Here is a 22,741-nt window from a genome sequence, read left to right as displayed (position 1 = left end):
GGAAAAATACAAGTTATACTGTGTACTCCAGGTGGAGATTTCAGGGAAAAATACAAGTTATACTGTGTACTCCAGGTGGGGATTTCAGGGAAAAATACAAGTTATGCAGTGTACTCCAGGTGGAGATTTCAGTGAAAAATACAAGTTATACTGTGTACTCCAGGTGGGGATTTCAGTGAAAAATACAAGTTATGCTGTGTACTCCAGGTGGAGATTTCAGGGAAAAATACAAGTTATACTGTGTACTCCAGGTGGGGATTTCAGTGAAAAATACAAGTTATACTGTGTACTCCAGGTGGGGATTTCAGTGAAAAATACAAGTTATACTGTGTACTCCAGGTGGAGATTTCAGTGAAAAATACAAGTTATACTGTGTACTCCAGGTGGAGATTTCAGTGAAAAATACAAGTTATGCTGTGTACTCCAGGTGGGGATTTCAGTGAAAAATACAAGTTATACTGTGTACTCCAGGTGGAGATTTCAGTGAAAAATACAAGTTATACTGTGTACTCCAGGTGGAGATTTCAGTGAAAAATACAAGTTATGCTGTGTACTCCAGGTGGAGATTTCAGTGAAAAATACAAGTTATACTGTGTACTCCAGGTGGGGATTTCAGTGAAAAATACAAGTTATACTGTGTACTCCAGGTGGGGATTTCAGGAAAAATACAAGTTATACTGTGTACTCCAGGTGGGGATTTCAGTGAAAAATACAAGTTATGCTGTGTACTCCAGGTGGAGATTTCAGTGAAAAATACAAGTTATACTGTGTACTCCAGGTGGGGATTTCAGGGAAAAATACAAGTTATACTGTGTACTCCAGGTTGTTTGTTGCCATGCGACTTCGCTGAAAACACTTGTGTGTTTGTTGCCATGCAGCTTAGCTGAAAACACTTGGTTGTTTGTTGCCATGCACCTTAGCTGAAAACACTTGGTTGTTTGTTGCCATGCACCTTAGCCAAAAAAAAAATTGTTTTTTAGTTGCCATGATTTGACATTCAGATGTCTAGTTGGCTGATATATACAGAAATAGGACATGTTGAATCATACATCTATGAGGGGTTTTTTGCTAAAATGTTTAGAAACTTGTGGTAGAGTATGAAAATCTGGTATAATTGAACATTTTCCATACTTTGTACCAGAATTATGGTGGAGAACTAAAACCAGGGGCAACTCTGTTAGATTTTGTACCAACTTGTCAGCTGTGAAAAAAGGAAAGAAAGAAAAGTGATGTACACTGTTCTACATTTGTGATATTTCAATTGTTTGTGTTTTATCTATCCATAGTATATTTGGAATGCAGAGATCTACTGGTAAAGACACTATCTACAACCCTGCACAGAGTAACTATCATCCTATTAATGATGCATGCTGGAAACATGGTGACAAGTAAGTACAAATATTGTATCACTTTACCTAAATCACCAGTATCTCATTTTTGTCATTTATCAGTGACTCCATATTGTCTCTAAATTTACCTACAACCCCTTTCAAGTTACCATTCACGGGCTCTGTTTGATACAACCACGTGGAAACCATTCACTGGCTCTGTTTGATACAACCACATGGAAACCAATATTCTATTCTTTAAGATAGCAAGATAACAATTTCTTGCTACATTTTGTTTATTGTGAAATAAACCATTTCAACATGCTGCAACTAGACGCAGTCATGCAGGCAACAATGCTGCAACTAGACGCAGTCATGCAGGCAACATGCTGCAACTAGACGCAGTCATGCAGGCAACAATGCTTTGATGTCTGCATAGTGGCACACCTTAGTTTGTTTCATTTATACAAAATGTCACCAGAAACTGTAGTCATTTGATCTTGCATGCAATTGTAAAGTGAAGCATGTACAGTTTCTCATTGGTTTGTGTAGGGTTGTATCAGGGTCGGTGAACAGTAAATTGCATGGACTGTATCACAGTCAGTGAACAGTAAATTGAATGGGCTGTAAAATATGAGATAGATATTGTACCAAAAGTATGTATATGGAATGATTGACATACAGTGATACTATGACTTGTCAGGAGGGCAGACATTGACAGATATAATGGAAGTTAGAGAGGGCCAAATGTTAGACTACTATAACTTGTACAACTGATCTAGCAGCAATCTTGTCCAAAAATTACTTTTAAAATCAGGTAAATGTTCTATACCCATTATTGTATGATATTTATTTTGATACAAAAATCCTGTGCGAATCCATTACATCTTAAACCTAAACTACCCTCAACAAAAACTCATTTTCGTTGCAATATATATCAACGTAAATCAATGCCAACATAGTGTAGGATTTTGTTGGGTGTCAATCATGTATCTACATGTATACTACCCGTAGTATACTCAGAAAAACACCTATTTTATCATTGCCAGTAATTGTACAGCTATAACCTGTCTGTAAAAATAGGAAAATCAAAAACTTGATGTAATTGTTCCGATTGAAATAGTTGTTTTGAAAAAGTGCTTGACTACCCAGATGATGAAATACCGTCTTTTCGTACGTACATGTAGGTGTATAAAACTCAAAATATTTTACAAAAAAGGCGTATACCAAAGTCAAACTTTGTGACTCTTTCTTTTCCTTCCTCAGGGTGCCGTACCTAGCTCTAGCCCGTACATTTGAAGCTATAGAAGCCATCTCTGCAAGACTTAAGATTGTTAATATTCTGAGTAATTTTTTCCGTTCGGTGATAGTTTTATCTCCAGATGATTTGTTGTGTTGTGTGTATCTCTGTTTAAATAAACTGGCACCAGCTTATGAAGGACTAGAGTTAGGACTAGGAGAAACATTGTTAATGAAAGCAATTGCCCAGGCAACAGGTGGGTCAAAGTTCAACTTTTAAGTGTCTACCATACAATGTAGTTTTCATTCAGATTTTTATGTTTCAGAAGTGTCAACTATTTAGATAATTTACAGAGAGTGAAGAGATAAACTGATATTGAAATTATGTTGGTCAATTTTTCTTATCCTGCACAACTTGCAGAGTCAGCTGAAAGATTGTTACCGATAGTATACCTAACTCATGTCATAATTTTCAGGACGTAGTTTGGAGAAGATCAAAGCTGATACTGCAGAGAAGGGAGATGTTGGACTTGTTGCTGAGGTAAGTCAAATTGGGAGACAGGGTGTGATGTTGGATTTGTTGCTGAGGTAAGTCAAATTGGGAGACAGGGTGTGATGTTGGATTTGTTGCTGAGGTAAGTCAAATCGGGGGACGGGGTGTGATGTTGGATTTGTTGGTTAAAATCTTGGATTGCAAAAATGTTGCCTTATGTTCAACTACAGTTATGTCCGTCCAATGACAAATGTATGGCATAATCAGTGTACTTGTATGTGGACTTACAATGTGTAATTTGGATACTTGCATTGCCTGCTTGCTGTAGTCTCTGCAGCTAAAAACAATGTAAGCATGATTTCAAATATTGTAAGGCTAGATATTTTTGCTACTAGAAAATTTTGCAATTTTACCATCTTCAGGTAGTTCTCAGACTATTGTCACTGATTACCTAACTACTGGTACAGTGTGTTTATATATAAGACACTACTTATTTTGGCATTTTTGTTTTCCAACAAAAAATAGGTCTTTAGTGAAATTTTCCAGGTTTGCAGTACATTTTGTATGTTAACCACACCTGTACTCACATGTCACAAGTTCTCTTATTATTACTGTAACAAGTTTGTCAGAAACTGCTAATTCTGTAAAAAATATACAGGTCCTCAAATTATCTGATTTCTTGTATGAAACCATCATGTTCATTTGTATACAACAAATATGCAATAATGGTTTGATATTGCACAGCAATGCATATGATATACCAATATTATAAACATACCAATGCAAGGAATCATTGTACATATGTAGTAATGGTTAGAATTGCTTGAGATTAATTTTTTGTCAGTGTTGTTGTATTGTCTACAAGACTTCATAGGATGGAACCTACAGTCTCCTCTGAAACCTTGTATAAACCCTGTACTCACCACTATAAAAGTTATGAACAAAAGAAAATTATACATTCTCATGTTCAATTCTGTTTGTTGTTCTTTTTTACTATTAGTCAAGCCGTAGCAGTCAGAGAACGATGTTTGCACCACCAAAATTAATGGTGTCTGGTGTCTTCACAAAACTAAAAGAAATTGCAGGAATGACTGGAAATGCTGTGAGTGAATTCACTTTTATTATGACTTTACAATTTTAACTTCTGTAATGTCATTTTCAGTCGGAACGCAGGTCGCGGAGAACAATAGGAGCCTATTAAACTTCGCAGGAGGGGGGGTCTACACGCATTAAAATTTGAATATGCTTGTGACCCCATATTATGGAATTTCTCACAAAATAATCAAAATTTACTACTTTTCACATGAATAAAGGGTATGATTCAGTAAATTGTGAACTTATACATGTATTAATATATGATTTCACATGTTTCATACCGAGTGAAAATGAGAATCCGATGTCAAAGTACCACGGTTGCTGACAGTGTTAACTCATTACATATTCAACATGATATTGTCATTGTTAAACTTTCGCGTCCAAAAACAAATTTTGTCTTGACTTCAAACCGTGTACTTGTTTAGTAATGTCACTGTTTAGGACGAAAGTGTTAATAGATAGTAATTGGGGCTAAATAAATTCTGCTAAATATTCAACCTAAAAGCTCGATATTTGACCTGAAACCATCCCCAACGACGACCTTTAAATGTTTCTTACGTTTCTTCAACAGTCGTCGAATGTTCAGATATTCACTTTCTTTTTCTCTTTACATCATTGTGCATGACTTTTATTACCATTTATTTATTTGTTGCTCAATCTTCTCTTTTTATACCACAAGTTTTGTGGACAATACTAATTGAAATAGGATATACTATTTGATTTATTCAATATTACACTCCAATGGACACAAGAATTACTAGGTAAGGGAAAATTGGGGTGATGTATATATGCACAAAATTATTTGTGTGCATGTTTATAATTTGTACTGGGAATAGGATGGTGTGTCTTAGAATTCTTTGTTGATATAATATACAAAATACACATTTTAAAGATATAAACAACTTTATTAAATCTTATACATTTAGAAATTATGGTCATATATGTACACATCTCTACTTTAAATATTGCTCAATAATGCAATGCTTTTGAAAAACATACTTCAGTAAATATATACTTATTTTAGGACATATTTATTTTCATTTCTTCTACTTCCATGTAACATAAAGTAACAGATTGCAAATATCATGGATTCAATGTCTAAATATCTCAGGAAAATGTCAAGATACATCATATGCATAAAGTTTATGTAATTTCTACGCAACACTATTCCTTCATCAAGCAATTCTATTTCATCAAAATTCCAATCACTAAGATATATCTGCACTTATATTGTACTCATTCAGTTCCTCACCATCTCATACAAATGTCATCATTATCTACCTCATCAATATCACATACACTTTCACAATCATATCTGGTCTATTAACAGTTTCTGCATATTCTCCTCTGACAATAGCCTTTAGTCTTGTACATGTATTCTGTGTATACACCTGAACTGAATATAACAAGACCCCATGTTATTAATCCTTCATTTGCAACAATATAATCATATTTTCCCATACATGTACTAATTTTTGTCAAAATTCCATCTGTAACTTGCAAATGGCTGCAGAGTAACAGCGTCTACCCGTGCTCATTTTACTTAATGAATATGAAAATAAATGTGTTGTTCTACATTGGTACTGAGCTGGAATCAAGGAGTTAAAATCATTATCAGTCAGAGAGTAAATAAATTAAACCAGAGAATGTGGACAAGTTAAAAATATAACATACCTATTGTTCTCCACAGATGATCAACAGCAGTGTGTCATCAGTCATAACCCTTTATTATAAAACATCACTGATACCATGTGATACTAAAGTTTGGGCCACACACTTTAATGAAGTGGCATGTTAGTAAATGCGAAATCGAATCATTTAACCATTATTCTAGGAAGAAAAAGAAAGATGGAGACATGTCAGATTTTATAACTATGTTGTTAGCCCTTTCCCCCTGAGAGCCAACATGATAATTGCTAAAGTTGGAGATTAATTGATGATCGGAAATGGCGGGGAATTACTGATAATGGATAATTTTAGCATGAAATCATTCCAACATATGATGCACAGTAGCAATATTATTATGGTTTATAGCAAATGCCACTAAAATTTATGAATAGGTGAACTTGCATCACATCCGATGTGTGACGGTCTAGTTTATAGGTAGAAACAGCAAAATTAAAAATATGATGAGCAATATACAATTTCTCTATCTTTATTAAATCGAAAATTTGATAATCGAATTTCATTTTATACTGTGCATCTCCACATGCCGGGTCATCTCACACTTTCAACACCGAATTTCCAAATCACTAAACCATTGGAAAGGTTGTGAACCAAAGCGAAATTTCACAAATTGCATAACAAACAACTCAAAAGTATACCTGGATATACATGTATGGCATATCATTCATAGTTGTTTTTAGGATGCATTTGTTAACGCAGAATATCGACCCAATAATTACGAATTTGATTTGTGTAAATGGTGATAAAACTTTTCGTAGGATTAAATTCAAAACATCAAGATCAACCTAGATTTACAAAATATCTACATAAAACCAATGAGAATTTATGGATGTACTAATCTAGCTAGTACACAAACATTACAAATGCAGGATGTCTCAAATACGGGCAGATTCTAACGTGATAGTACTCACCAGTCAATCTCCAGTCTAGACCATCTTGTGACTAGTAAACATGCGCAAAAAACCTGCGCAATTGCATTTAACGGTCAAATCACGTACCTGCGTTCCCACTGTTTTATCATGGCTCACTGTTCTGTAATGAATCGAAAGTATCATAGTCCTGAACTTTGTCTGTTTTCATATCCACAGTGTATGTCTAGAAAGATCGATAAAATCAAGGGTATGTTTGTGGCATGTCGCCATTCAGAAGCAAGGTATCTTATCAGGTAAGACAGGTTATTGTTAATACAAGAATCATTGCATTGTCATTTTCACCCAGTTTTGAACACCAGTACATGCCTGGCAAGGATACACTCTTTTTCAGTTTTCAATCTCACTAGTTGACAATTATCATTCATTGAATCTCACTAGTTGACTATTATCATTCATTGAATCTCACTAGTTGACAATTATCATTCATTGATTCTCACTAGTTGACAATTATCATTCATTGAATCTCACTAGTTGACTATTATCATTCATTGACTCTCACTAGTTGACAATTATCATTCATTGAATCTCACTAGTTGACAATTATCATTCATTGATTCTCACTAGTTGACAATTATCATTCATTGAATCTCACTAGTTGACAATTATCATTCATTTGAAGCATACATGTACAAATGTACAAGTGAGTGGCATTGTGTTTGCTCCATAGACAAGTTTATTACATCATCAAAGAAATCACCATAGTTTCAAGGATGATTGTTAATTATAACAAGTATCCTATTAAAGGGCCACTGCAATTCTATTTTTTACTTTTCATCAAATCAATAAAAAATAGCCACTCAACACATTTCTATAGCATTGAGGAGAAAAAAGTGACCACAAATAGTGAAAATCTCGTTAGCGAGTATTTATATTTGCATATGAAAGCATTCATGTTATGTCGTCATAGTAGGAACACATAACCTTGAACTTCACCTTCCTATGCATTGCTATGGAGGCTCAGTCACAACAACAAGTTCTAGAAACTGTATCTTTTGAACGGGACGGCGAATGTTCCTCAGATTTTTCAAGTGAAGAGGATTACAGCCTAGGTTATTGAACCCTATTCCTTTGAACCGGACGGTACAAATGAAAGTTCGACAGGTGGTTCCGGCGATGATGATCTTAACAGGCCACCTACACAAGATCAAACAGACTTTTTAACAAGAATTGGTATTAAAGTTGTCTTCTACAGTGTCCTGTACTAGTATGTCTTTACAATGTGTTGCTGTGTAGTCGTGTTCTGCGGTATCCAATTCACTCCAGTGCTTTCTAAGCAAAGTGACACGTCGAAAAAGAATGTTTGAGCGACGGCGACGCAACGTGTCCTTTGTTACATAATACAAATTGCACCTAAAGTTGCTAGCTTTGGCTTCTTCACTTCGTGGAGGTTGACTTTGTTGTAAATGGAAACAGTTCGTCATACTAAAAGGCAATATTCAGGATGATAGAGTTTACATGCAGTATATTATCCATGTGTATCTTGTACATACATTTTGATGTGTTATCTTTATAGTATTGTGAGCAGCAATGCACCAACGCAAATGCTCGCATAATATCATGTCTGGTTCGTCATGTTGCACATCACTGTTCTGTCACTTTCTACCTAAATACTCATAAATTCACATGCTGTTACTGTGATCTGCATGTATTGGAGTGTGTTTTGACATGACGTGGTAGCCTACATCATGTTCCCGGAATTGTAATAGGCCCACACTGTAGTGTATAATGAATGCAACTCTTACATGCTTGATGCACTTTGGTGAAGGCAACTCAACCCAGGTCCACATCTAGCATCTAGCACCTCGGACGTGATATTGACATTCAGGTTTGGGACTTTTCTGAATTAAGTCTGGGTTAATAGTGTAATTTTTCGTGTTTTGCACAATTATATTGAATAAATATTATAGCAGGAAATTTGCAAGTTGTCAAATTACGGTCGATGCTAATGATTGTAGCTGTGTTGTGTCTGTGTCGAACTTTGTCCTGCCGGCAAGGTGCGTTGCGATGCTTGAAACAACACAAGATTTTCAGGACTAAAATTTTAGTTTATATTCATTATCTGTGCCAAATTTGGTGTCTCTACCTTATGTGGTCTATTTTCGTACAGATTTCAATCTGACCTTGCAAGTTCTCAAGTTAATGATTGTGGGTACATACGCACGTCTGTGTTGAATTTACCGTGGCTGAAATAATAGGTTCATAATGCTCGAAACAACACAAAATTTTGCAGACTAAAATTTCAGTTTATATCCATTATGTGTGCCAAATGTAAGGTGATCGAATCACTCTTTGTGTTACTGCAGCCTCCAAAAACACAACGTCGAACCATTGTCGACTAACGGTGCTGCCAAGGTGAACTGCTAGGCTATCAACACCAAGACCAGGTTGGCCTCAAGGATGACGTAATATTACAAATGTAAACAACACCTTTGGCTTTCCTAACACGTGGGTGCTCGGCATATTCCGCAAACACAAAAAAAAGTCGAAGGAAGCAGGCTGGGAGGTACAGATTTTCCCCCTCCCATTTCTATATGACGCATGCAGTGAATCAACATTCAATCATACATTCCTTTCATTAGGGGACAGTATGAACATATTAGTGTAAAGAAAGAAATAGAATTGCAGTGGCCCTTTAAGTGTATTTTATCTTTGAGCGTTAACCAGTCTGTCTTGTTGATCCCAAATACCATAACTTGACAATATCCACAAAGAAGAATCAGAGAAATAAGGTTTACATGCAAAGAAAAATCAGAGAAATAAGGTTTACATGCAAAGAAGAATCAGAGAAATAAGGTTTACATGCAAAGAAAAATCAGAGAAATAAGGTTTACATGCAAAGAAGAATCAGAGAAATAAGGTTTACATGCAAAGAAGAATCAGAGAAATAAGGTTTACATGCAAAGAAGAATCAGAGAAATAAGGTTTACATGCAAAGAAAAATCAGAGAAATAAGGTTTACATGCAAAGAAGAATCAGAGAAATAAGGTTTACATGCAAAGAAGAATCAGAGAAATAAGGTTTACATGCAAAGAAGAATCAGAGAAATAAGGTTTACATGCAAAGAAGAATCAGAGAAATAAGGTTTACATGCAAAGAAAAAACAGAGAAATGAGGTTTACATGCAAAGAAGAATCAGAGAAATAAGGTTTACATGCAAAGAAGAATCAGAGAAATAAGGTTTACATGCAAAGAAGAATCAGAGAAATAAGGTTTACATGCAAAGAAGAATCAGAGAAATGAGGTTTACATGCAAAGAAGAATCAGAGAAACAAGGTTTACATGCAAAGAAGAATCAGAGAAATAAGGTTTACATGCAAAGAAGAATCAGAGAAACAAGGTTTACATGCAAAGAAAATTCAGAGAAATGAGGTTTACATGCAAAGAAGAATCAGAGAAATAAGGTTTACATGCAAAGAAGAATCAGAGAAATAAGGTTTACATTGTCATTTTTATCCTTTCAGTATCTTTAGATACATGTACACAGTAAGAAAGGGTGTAACTCAAGTTTGTACAGGCAATAAATGGCCTGTCTATGACTTGTCTCTAAATAGAATAGACTTAATGGTAGTCTAATGCTATCCATGGCATCAAATCTCAAGATGTCTTGTGTATGGATGATTTGATACCAAGGGTAGCAATTAGACTAGATTTATGGAGACTGATACTTTTCTGTTTATAGATCACTGACTGGTAAATTACGCATAGGATTGGCAGAACAGTCTGTGTTGGTAGCACTAGGCAATGCTGTAGCTCTTACACCACCCACTCAGTGTAAGTAAATTAACATACAGCCACAAATGTACATACTACAATGGTGATATCACTTTTGTTAAGCTAAGACAAAAACAAACTAAAACTATTTTTGTGACATGTTGATATTAATTTATGAATGGACATTGATATAATTACATTCACAGTAGAATGAGTTTTAAGTCTATGTCGTGACATACATGTACATGTATGCAGTGTTTTATTTGTATAGACCACAAATATTTCTGTACTTTGTCAGTTTTGTGTAATGGAGTTAGAAAACTAGGAAGGAATCAAAACTAAACATACTATACATTTTCATGAACTCCTGATGTTTGTAAACACTTTAATTTGCCTGTTTCCTCAGCATATCCACCAGAAGTACTAGATGCTGGCAAAGGATTGTCATCTGATGCTTTAAAGAAGAAATTAGATGATGCTGCATTAATCATTAAAACAACATATTGGTATGTTATACAAACATTTACGCCACATTTCATAAAAATACAGAATTGTTTATCTAACTATTTTTTCTTTCTTCTAATAACAAGCTGGAAGTCTACTTTAATAGAGGTTTGACAGGAAAAGAAAAACATGAAAGGTACATTACAGAAATAGATAGGCAAGAAAATACTTCAAATTACAACAAAAAAATAAGACATTCAAAATAGAAAAATGAGATGTTTGTTGTAAAAGGTGATTGATAATCATAACATTGAAATTACATACAAATTAAAACAATATGAAAGCCAAGTGAACTCACTTGGTCTAATTAGTGATATTCCTATGTTTTAACGTGTGTATGAATGTTTCATAAGTTTATTACAGGCTTTCAATATTCAGTCTAAGTCCAGACATCACCATGTTGAATTAACTGTTTTACAGCTCAATTCAATTTTGTGCTGGGACAATGCATGGGGAAGGTTTCTGTGTCTGAATGATGAAATAGATTTCACTTTCATAAAGTTGCTTCAAATTTCATGGATATGTAGTATTTTTCTTTTTCCTTTCTTTCATATAAAACATATGATTGAAGTTTAATTAATAATTATTGTGCACATTTGTATATTTATTTAATGTTTTTTTCTGGGACAGCGAAATGCCCAACTATAACAAAATCCTAGCCACATTGTTGGAGCAAGGATTAGAAGATTTACCCAAACACTGTAAACTCACACCAGGAATTCCACTCAAACCAATGTTGGCACATCCAACCAAGGGAGTCAGTGAAGTCCTTCGGAGGTTTGAAGACGCTGCCTTTACTTGTGAATATAAATACGATGGAGAAAGAGCACAGGTAGGACAATGATACTGTGTTTTTAGTGTTCTGTAGATTGTAGATAGATTTTGAATTATTGCTGAAAACTTTGGATTGTTGGTATGTATGTATAGATGTTGGATTGTCATTTTAGGTTTAGGTAAATATGGCAACAATGTTTTATCAAAATGATAAAATATGATTGCAGGTTTAGTGAACCAACAAGATCATACTGTGAATATCTAAGTAGAACCAATGTCAGTGCCTTCATTGACCAAACACATTAGATTTGCACACAAAACAATCATTCATGAGACACGATGTTAAATATTATGTGGCGAACACTGGATTAGTGTACATTTGTAAATGTATGACCTAGCGTGTGCCTTAGTATTGACCATATATAGGCATTGAGGACCAGGTAAATGAAAATAACATGGTGACAGATTCAAAACTAATTAAGCTACTGGCTAAGATTTAAACCAGTCACTATACACTACTAAATCAACCACTGTCACTACACTACTAAATCAACCACTAACTATAGGGCACAATGTCTTTTTACAAGTAATTGAACATTTTTTTCTGGTTGTTTTTAGTTGAGTTTTTGAATATAAGACACTATCAATCATAAGATATTGATTCAGGTATAAAAATCATTCTGTAAGACACTCATTAATTCCTAGTTAGACACTCATTAATTCCTAGTTAGACACAGATTAATTCCTAGTTAGACACTCATTAATTCCTAGTTAGACACTCATTAATTCCTAGTTAGACACTCATTAATTCCTAGTTAGACACTCATTAATTCCTAGTTAGACACTCATTAATTCCTAGTAAGACACTGATTAATTCCTAGTTAGACACTCATTAATTCCTAGTAAGACACTGATTAATTCCTAGTTAGACACTCATTAATTCCTAGTTAGACACTGATTTAGATCATCAGATATTTGAAAAGAACCAGAAGCTAGCTTTCCTAAGACAAAGTTTGTGAGAGCCTTAAGAACTTTGGTTTTCAAATATATTGTCAAAAGGGGGTGCATTCTAGCTTTAATTATCATTATAAGCAGAGAGATTTAAAGATATCGTACCAACACTTATTGTCTAGTTTATTGAAAAGACATAACATTCTTTGCCTTATATTTTTTCCCCTAGATTCATACATTAGAAAATGATGAAATCCACATCTACAGTCGAAACTCTGAAAACAATACAAGTAAATATCCAGACATAATATCAAGGATACCTAGAATTAAACATGACGATGTCAAAAGTTGTATTATTGACACAGAATCTGTGGCGTGGGACAAGGAGAAAAATCAGATTTTACCATTCCAGGTGTTAAGTACACGGAAAAGGAAAGACGCAGATGCCTCCCAAATCAAAGTTCAAGTTTGTGTATATGCATTTGATTTGCTGTATTTAAATGGGCAGGTAAGATTTGCCTTTTTTTTGTTTCCTTCTCATAGTTTTTAACTGTGTTGTTAGTTGGTATATACTTTTAAGGGGAAGAAGATGATTTAGTTTTCTTTTCTTGTTCTTTCTTTTTTGAAGTGAACTTGTATGATTTGTGATTGAACAGATGAACTTGTATGATTTGTGACTGAATAGATGAACTTGTATGATTTGTGATTGAACAGATGAACTTGTATGATTTGTGATTGAAGAGATGAACTTGTATGATTTGTGATTGAACAGATGAACTTGTATGATTTGTGATTGAAGAGATGAACTTGTATGATTTGTGACTGAACAGATGAACTTGTATGATTTGTGATTGAAGAGATGAACTTGTATGATTTGTGATTGAACAGATGAACTTGTATGATTTGTGATTGAAGAGATGAACTTGTATGATTTGTGATTGAACAGATGAACTTGTATGATTTGTGATTGAATAGATGAACTTGTATGATTTGAGACTGAACAGATGAACTTGTATGATTTGTGACTGAACAGATGAACTTGTATGATTTGTGATTGAATAGATGAACTTGTATGATTTGAGACTGAACAGATGAACTTGTATGATTTGTGATTGAATAGATGAACTTGTATGATTTGTGACTGAACAGATGAACTTGTATGATTTGTGACTGAATAGATGAACTTGTATGATTTGTGATTGAACAGATGAACTTGTATGATTTGTGATTGAAGAGATGAACTTGTATGATTTGTGATTGAACAGATGAACTTGTATGATTTGTGACTGAATAGATGAACTTGTATGGATTTGTGATTGAAGAGATGAACTTGTATGATTTGTGATTGAACAGATGAACTTGTATGATTTGTGATTGAACAGATGAACTTGTATGATTTGTGATTGAATAGATGAACTTGTATGATTTGTGATTGAACAGATGAACTTGTATGATTTGTGACTGAATAGATGAACTTGTATGATTTGTGATTGAAGAGATGAACTTGTATGATTTGTGATTGAACAGATGAACTTGTATGATTTGTGATTGAAGAGATGAACTTGTATGATTTGTGATTGAACAGATGAACTTGTATGATTTGTGATTGAATAGATGAACTTGTATGATTTGTGATTGAACAGGTGAACTTGTATGATTTGTGATTGAATAGATGAACTTGTATGATTTGTGATTGAATAGATGAACTTGTATGATTTGTGATTGAATAGATGAACTTGTATGATTTGTGATTGAACAGATGAACTTGTATGATTTGTGACTGAGCAGATGAACTTAACATGCACCTATATACGTAGTAGCAAAAACGCTTGGCCTCAGGGACGATCGCACAATGTCACACAAGCTTAATAAATGAACATCGAACATCGTTCGTTTAGGACAAAAACCCTCCCCCTATTAACAAAACCATTGTGTAATTGTCCCTCAGTGAATTCAGACCCAGTTCAGTTAAGGATTCAAAAGTGAATGTGAAACACAGTTGTGTGGTAGCAACTATGAAAAGAATGATCCAATTTGATCTCAATGGCTCCACTGATAAGATAACGCCAATAAACAGCAGCGAGGATTGAATCAACGGCCAACTTATTCTAATTTGATTGTGTCTTCTCACTTTAGTCTTTAGTTCGTGAACCGTTCAGGAAACGGCGCGAGTTGTTGAGGGCGTCGTTTAATGAGATACCTGGTGAGTTCATGTTTGCTGAGTCAATGATATCATCCAACACAGAAGACATTGCAGAATTCTTGGATGAATCCATCAAAGGTATAACTAACTTTTTACTGCTTTCATTTATGACAAACTTAATAGAAAAGATACAAAAACAAGGTGAGAGTTGCATAAATAAATCAAATAACAGAAGAAGCAAAAATCCAAATTACTGTAATAAGTCTTTAGAATTGTTAAAACAAAATTTACTTGGGTTGTGTCTGAAACTATGCTGCAATATTTGACAGTTTCATCATAACATAATCATGTGTAAATCATACGCTGTCTAGATTTGACCACATTTTCTCTCTCTTCTTCTAGGATTCTAAAACTATATGAAAATAAACAATTTTTCATCAAATCTGGAAGGAGTGCTGTAACTTGTTTTAATATTGTAAGGTGTCGTTCTTGTCTCAAAATTTTTGTTTTGAGGAACCCCTTGGAAAAGGTAACTGTGTGTGTGTGTGTTTGTTGATTATTCTCACAGGTAATTGTGAAGGTTTGATGGTGAAGACACTTGATAAAGATGCAACATATGAAATAGCAAAACGGTCACATAACTGGTTAAAGGTAAGTATGTTGATCTAAACAAATTCCTAAAATTAGATACTTTGTATATCAGACTTGATATGATTGACTTCTGAATGTAATTACAAGGGTTAAATCTCAGGTCATCACATCAGTCTTACACAAAATCATTTACCAACTCTTTCTGTAGGTGTCCTTAGTGGGTGTCCTTAGTGGGTGTTCTTAGTGGGATGTTCAGTTGATTTTTTGTGGATGTTCTTTGTGGGATGTTCAGTTGATTTTTTGTGGCGGTGGATAGTTGTAAGTGACCTTTGTGTGGGTTGTTGTACTGTAGGTTCATATCAGTATGGATACATTAATTTGCATACACCCAGTCACTAGTGTTGGGTTGTTGTACTGTAGGTTCATATCACTATGGATACAAATTTGCATACACCCAGTCACTAGTGTTGGGTTGTTGTACTGTAGGTTCATATCACTATGGATACAAATTTGCATACACCCAGTCACTAGTGTTGGGTTGTTGTACTGTAGGTTCATATCACTATGGATACATTAATTTGCATACACCCAGTCACTAGTGTTGGGTTGTTGTACTGTAGGTTCATATCACTATGGATACAAATTTGCATACACCCAGTCACTAGTGTTGGGTTGTTGTACTGTAGGTTCATATCACTATGGATACAAATTTGCATACACCCAGTCACTAGTGTTGGGTTGTTGTACTGTAGGTTCATATCACTATGGATACAAATTTGCATACACCCAGTCACTAGTGTTGGGTTGTTGTACTGTAGGTTCATATCACTATGGATACATTAATTTGCATACACCCAGTCACTAGTGTTGGGTTGTTGTACTGTAGGTTCATATCACTATGGATACAAATTTGCATACACCCAGTCACTAGTGTTGGGTTGTTGTACTGTAGGTTCATATCACTATGGATACAAATTTGCATACACCCAGTCACTAGTGTTGGGTTGTTGTACTGTAGGTTCATATCACTATGGATACATTAATTTGCATACACCCAGTCACTAGTGTTGGGGTAAAAACCAATAGTCAAACATTCAACACCGTAAGTATATTTTGCGTTAAAGTTTGTTCATGTAAGCACTATTTGAAGCGTTTGTTTCCCACTTTGTCATTTACAGGTGAAAAAAGATTATTTAGAAGGAGTTGGTGACACATTAGATGTAGTTGTACTTGGTGGTTATCATGGCAGAGGCAAACGTACTGGTGGATATGGTGGGTACTTACTGGCTTGTTATGATGACGAAACTGAAGAATATCAAACTATTTGTAAGGTAAGATTCTCTTTTTCCAAAATTCATATTCAGTCATTCAAAAGAATTTGTATAGCGCCAAAATCATTGTACCTACTGTGTTAAAGAAAGAGATGCGGATATACAGGCACATAATCAGACTTTTGTAATGGCGTCTTACGTTTGATATTATGCTTCATTTTTATTGCAATATTTTTGAAATGTAGATGAAAATACTCTTTGAGAAGGCTTAAAAGGTTATAAAATCATTTACACCAGAAAAAATCAGATGAAGGGAGCCCTCTACTGGTAATGCGTAACATTTCTTTTATCAACATCATTTCTAACATATGGCCAATTGTTGATGTGTAATGGAGTTTTGAAGAATTAGTGTCTGTGAGTGTCATTACAAATATGTTATAACAGTCATTGATTTGGTTGTATCAAACTTAGAAATTCAAGTACTTTTCTCAGACAAACATTTCTATCAAAATATGGAAAGTTATCAATTTCATCTCTTTTAAGTTAAAATTTTATTGTCACTTTCAAATTCCTGCCACTTTTATTGTCTAACATAAACTTGACATTCAAAATTTACTGAAAAGGGGATTTTGTTCTAATATTATTGGCAGCAAAATTTGTGGTGTCAAAGAAGTAGACTACATTTTATTGGTAGGGAAATATGTGGGATCAAAGCAAAAGATGTTGATGCTCAGTCTATATTGTCACAACATATAATTATGCAAATTTCCCTTCCGGGTATCTGCAAGCAAAAACTCTCAGGTGTGTTGTCAAACCCAAATCAAACAATCATACATTTTTGTAATGTTTATATTTTCTCATGGCTTAAACTTGTCATTCTCGTGCGCAATAGCTGCCATTACCATGGCAATATCATTTACCACATAAGTGATGAATAATTCAAACTATTAATTTCATATATAATTTGGAATCTAACATGTCTCCTTGTTTACATTACGTAACTAGGTTATTTGGTTTCAAATTAGATGAAATAAATATGATATGCTGTACACAATCAGATTTTACTACCTAATAAATCTGATATGGTTTAATTAATTAATTAAATAGAAATACTGGCATGGGTGAAAGCAAGCATTCTGACTTTCACTTCACAGACCAATTCTGTTTAAAATCTTAGTACATGCACTGACACAGCTTTAATCAACAAAATCTTAGTACATGCACTAACACAGCTTTAATCAACAAAATCTTAGTACATGCACTAACACAGCTTTAATCAACAAAATCTTAGTACATGCACTAACACAGCTTTAATCAACAAAATCTTAGTACATGCACTGACACAGCTTTAATCAACAAAATCTTAGTACATGCACTAACACAGCTTTAATCAACAAAATCTTAGTACATGCACTGACACAGCTTTAATCAACAAAATCTTAGTACATGCACTAACACAGCTTTAATCAACAAAATCTTAGTACATGCACTAACACAGCTTTAATCAACAAAATCTTAGTACATGCACTGACACAGCTTTAATCAACAAAATCTTAGTACATGCACTGACACAGCTTTAATCAACAAAATCTTAGTACATGCACTAACACAGCTTTAATCAACAAAATCTTAGTACATGCACTGACACAGCTTTAATCAACAAAATCTTAGTACATGCACTAACACAGCTTTAATCAACAAAATCTTAGTACATGCACTGACACAGCTTTAATCAACAAAATCTTAGTACATGCACTGACACAGCTTTAATCAACAAAATCTTAGTACATGCACTGACACAGCTTTAATCAACAAAATCTTAGTACATGCACTGACACAGCTTTAATCAACAAAATCTTAGTACATGCACTGACACAGCTTTAATCAACAAAATCTTAGTACATGCACTAACACAGCTTTAATCAACAAAATCTTAGTACATGCACTGACACAGCTTTAATCAACAAAATCTTAGTACATGCACTGACACAGCTTTAATCAACAAAATCTTAGTACATGCACTGACACAGCTTTAATCAACAAAATCTTAGTACATGCACTGACACAGCTTTAATCAACAAAATCTTAGTACATGCACTAACACAGCTTTAATCAACAAAATCTTAGTACATGCACTGACACAGCTTTAATCAACAAAATCTTAGTACATGCACTGACACAGCTTTAATCAACAAAATCTTAGTACATGCACTGACACAGCTTTAATCAACAAAATCTTAGTACATGCACTGACACAGCTTTAATCAACAAAATCTTAGTACATGCACTGACACAGCTTTAATCAACAAAATCTTAGTACATGCACTAACACAGCTTTAATCAACAAAATCTTAGTACATGCACTGACACAGCTTTAATCAACAAAATCTTAGTACATGCACTAACACAGCTTTAATCAACAAAATCTTAGTACATGCACTGACACAGCTTTAATCAACAAAATCTTAGTACATGCACTAACACAGCTTTAATCAACAAAATCTTAGTACATGCACTGACACAGCTTTAATCAACAAAATCTTAGTACATGCACTGACACAGCTTTAATCAACAAAATCTTAGTACATGCACTGACACAGCTTTAATCAACAAAATCTTAGTACATGCACTGACACAGCTTTAATCAACAAAATCTTAGTACATGCACTGACACAGCTTTAATCAACAAAATCTTAGTACATGCACTGACACAGCTTTAATCAACAAAATCTTAGTACATGCACTGACACAGCTTTAATCAACAAAATCTTAGTACATGCACTAACACAGCTTTAATCAACAAAATCTTAGTACATGCACTGACACAGCTTTAATCAACAAAATCTTAGTCACATCAAAACTTGTTCCTAATACTTATAAAACCATTTTTCCAGAGTTTCTAAACACTGTATTTGGTAGCTTTTGAAGTATAATGTGACAGAACCCCATGACACGTGAGTGAAAGTGTGGCATACTCTGGGTATTTGTGTTATCTGCAGCTGTACTTTCACATGTGTAGCAAGTGAAAGTGTAGCAGATAACACTGCAAGCATGTTACAAATTTGCATAAAATAACACTATGCGATTACACGCTTTTGTGTAGAATAAAACGATAGCTTCCTCAATTGCATATAATTTGCATACAGTTTATATGCAATAATGATTCCTGTATTGACTGCAGTAAAAATACCACTAGTTTGCACCATACCAGTGCAAGTAATCTCTGGTACATATGTAATAATATGGAGACATTTTTAGATAGTTTTGTTCATTATGGGATCATAGTAATGTCATATTTCTTTATTTCGTGTTTATCTAAGACTGGGTTTTCTTGAAGGTTTAAAACTATATTTTGGATGGACAGACAGACTATGTTATGTGACACAATCTCGATAAAACTATAGTTCCAATAATATAACTATGCATTCATTATTGATTGCCAAATCTATCCTTTTACCAATTAAAACCATTAAGTTTCTTTATTCTAAAGGATATTTATGTTTATTTCATACCATCCACAAGAGAACACTTAAGTTAGCAAGTTGAACACCCCCTCCTCACCTTTGATAACTAACCTTGTAGTAATTGGATTATTCTATGGGACTTGTAAGGTTACAGTTACTGTAAGTTGTATTTTTGTGTGCTGTTTCTCTCATTTGATGTTCACTGTTTGTCAGGAGTATTTCCTCTGTGTACCGTACTTAGTCTTAAGGGATGTTGATTCATAATTAAATCATGGTAGGAGATGTTTGTCTCCAGTTCCTGTCATGAATATTCTTTTTTTCTGGTTTTCATACAATTCCAGTCTCTCATTTGTATTATTTTGATATCCATTCATGTTATGCTATGGGTGTCATTCTCTTGGGGATGACTGCTTGCATTCAATGTTTTCCCTTGTCTTGGGGGTATAGGGTGTCTGTCTTGGAAGGAGATACAACTTTTTGTCATATTACTACACAGTAATCTTTCACTGTCATAAAATTAATTAGGTCCCTGTAGATTTTAATGATTATAAGATTGGAAATAATTACGCAAAACTTAACTTTTGGAATCCCATGATATTGAATTTCAATGTCAGTTACCCCTAATTTGTTACCTTCTACCTGTATTCATATCTCCTCTATACTTTGCATCATAGACTTCTTTGCTAGCTAACTTTCCATTGCAAATCAAGTGATCAATCTGAATATTTACAAGGATAAGAGATGAATCTGTTACCATGACAACAAGTTAATCAAAGGCAATGCATTCGTATGACAATGACCTTTCGGTCAGTGACTTCTTGTGAGATGAACTGGTCATGACTGCTTTGATCATATTTAGAAGTGTCCATTTCAGTGTAAATCAGTCAATTTCATGAAGGCTGAAACATTTTTTGTACATCGTTCAAGGAAGAATTCATAACATTGGGAAATTGCAAATGAAGTTGAGCACATGAATATCTTTTTGTGATTTTCTTTTTTAAAAAGCTGACCATAGGAAATTCTGTTTATATTTTTCACTTAAGAGGAATGAAATGATTGCATGACACACACACACACACACACACACACACACACACACACACACACAAATGTAGATTTATGATCAAAGTACAGCTAAAATAGGCAGTGTTCACCACTAGACTACATGTAGCGTGTAGATTTATGATCAAATTACAGCTAAAATAGGCAGTGATCACCACTAGACTATATGTAGCGTGTAGATTTATGATCAAAGTACAGCTAAAATAGGCAGTGATCACCACTAGACTATATGTAGCGTATAGATTTATGATCAAAGTACAGCTAAAATAGGCAGTGATCACCACTAGACTACATGTAGCGTATAGATTTATGATCAAATTACAGCTAAAATAGGCAGTGTTCACCACTAGACTACATGTAGCGTGTACTAAGATTTATGATCAAAGTACAGCTAAAATAGGCAGTGATCACCACTAGACTATATGTAGCGTGTAGATTTATGATCAAATTACAGCTAAAATAGGCAGTGTTCACCACTAGACTACATGTAGCGTGTACTAAGATTTATGATCAAAGTACAGCTAAAATAGGCAGTGTTCACCACTAGACTATATGTAGCGTGTATATTTATGATCAAAGTACAGCTAAAATAGGCAGTGTTCACCACTAGATTACATGTAGCGTGTAGATTTATGATCAAAGTACAGCTAAAATAGGCAGTGTTCACCACTAGACTATATGTAGCGTGTAGATTTATGATCAAAGTACAGCTAAAATAGGCAGTGTTCACCACTAGACTACATGTAGCGTGTAGATTTATGATCAAAGTACAGCTAAAATAGGCAGTGTTCACCACTAGATTACATGTAGCGTGTAGATTTATGATCAAAGTACAGCTAAAATAGGCAGTGTTCACCACTAGATTACAAATAGCGTGTAGATTTATGATCAAAGTACAGCTAAAATAGGCAGTGATCACCACTAGACTATATGTAGCGTATAGATTTAGGATCAAAGTACAGCTAAAATAGGCAGTGATCACCACTAGACTACATGTAGTGTGTAGATTTATGATCAAAGTGCAGCTAAAATAGGCAGTGTTCACCACTAGATTACATGTAGCGTGTAGATTTATGATCAAAGTACAGCTAAAATAGGCAGTGATCACCACTAGACTATATGTAGCGTATAGATTTATGATCAAAGTACAGCTAAAATAGGCAGTGATCACCACTAGACTACATGTAGTGTGTAGATTTATGATCAAAGTGCAGCTAAAATAGGCAGTGTTCACCACTAGATTACATGTAGCGTGTAGATTTATGATCAAAGTACAGCTAAAATAGGCAGTGTTCACCACTAGACTACATGTAGCGTGTACTAAGATTTATGATCAAAGTACAGCTAAAATAGGCAGTGATCACCACTAGACTATATGTAGCTTATAAGTTATAGATTTATGATCAAAGTACAGCTAAAATAGGCAGTGTTCACCACTAGACTATGTAGCGTGTATATTTATGATCAAAGTACAGCTAAAATAGGCAGTGTTCACCA

The 22,741-nt window shown here is 34.3% G+C and overlaps 1 protein-coding gene across 1 annotated transcript in view; it reads left to right on the top strand.

Annotated features, from left to right (window-relative positions):
* The window catches only part of LOC144435263 (DNA ligase 1-like), a 74,552-nt gene that overhangs the window by 6,444 nt on the left and 45,367 nt on the right, over positions 1-22,741 (top strand). Inside the window, exons 8-19 of the mRNA XM_078123850.1 lie at positions 1,287-1,388; positions 2,595-2,824; positions 3,044-3,108; positions 4,061-4,162; positions 6,930-7,006; positions 10,453-10,544; positions 10,891-10,990; positions 11,619-11,820; positions 12,943-13,221; positions 14,850-14,994; positions 15,425-15,507; positions 16,626-16,778. Of these exons, the coding sequence (XP_077979976.1) occupies positions 1,287-1,388; positions 2,595-2,824; positions 3,044-3,108; positions 4,061-4,162; positions 6,930-7,006; positions 10,453-10,544; positions 10,891-10,990; positions 11,619-11,820; positions 12,943-13,221; positions 14,850-14,994; positions 15,425-15,507; positions 16,626-16,778 (1,630 nt within the window). The remainder of the gene's footprint in view (positions 1-1,286; positions 1,389-2,594; positions 2,825-3,043; positions 3,109-4,060; positions 4,163-6,929; positions 7,007-10,452; positions 10,545-10,890; positions 10,991-11,618; positions 11,821-12,942; positions 13,222-14,849; positions 14,995-15,424; positions 15,508-16,625; positions 16,779-22,741) is intronic.

The sequence above is a fragment of the Glandiceps talaboti genome, chromosome 5 (genome assembly GCF_964340395.1).
Source record: "Glandiceps talaboti chromosome 5, keGlaTala1.1, whole genome shotgun sequence".
In the NCBI taxonomy this organism is placed as follows: Eukaryota; Metazoa; Hemichordata; class Enteropneusta; family Spengelidae; genus Glandiceps; species Glandiceps talaboti.
This window is presented reverse-complemented; position numbering and strand designations above follow the sequence as displayed.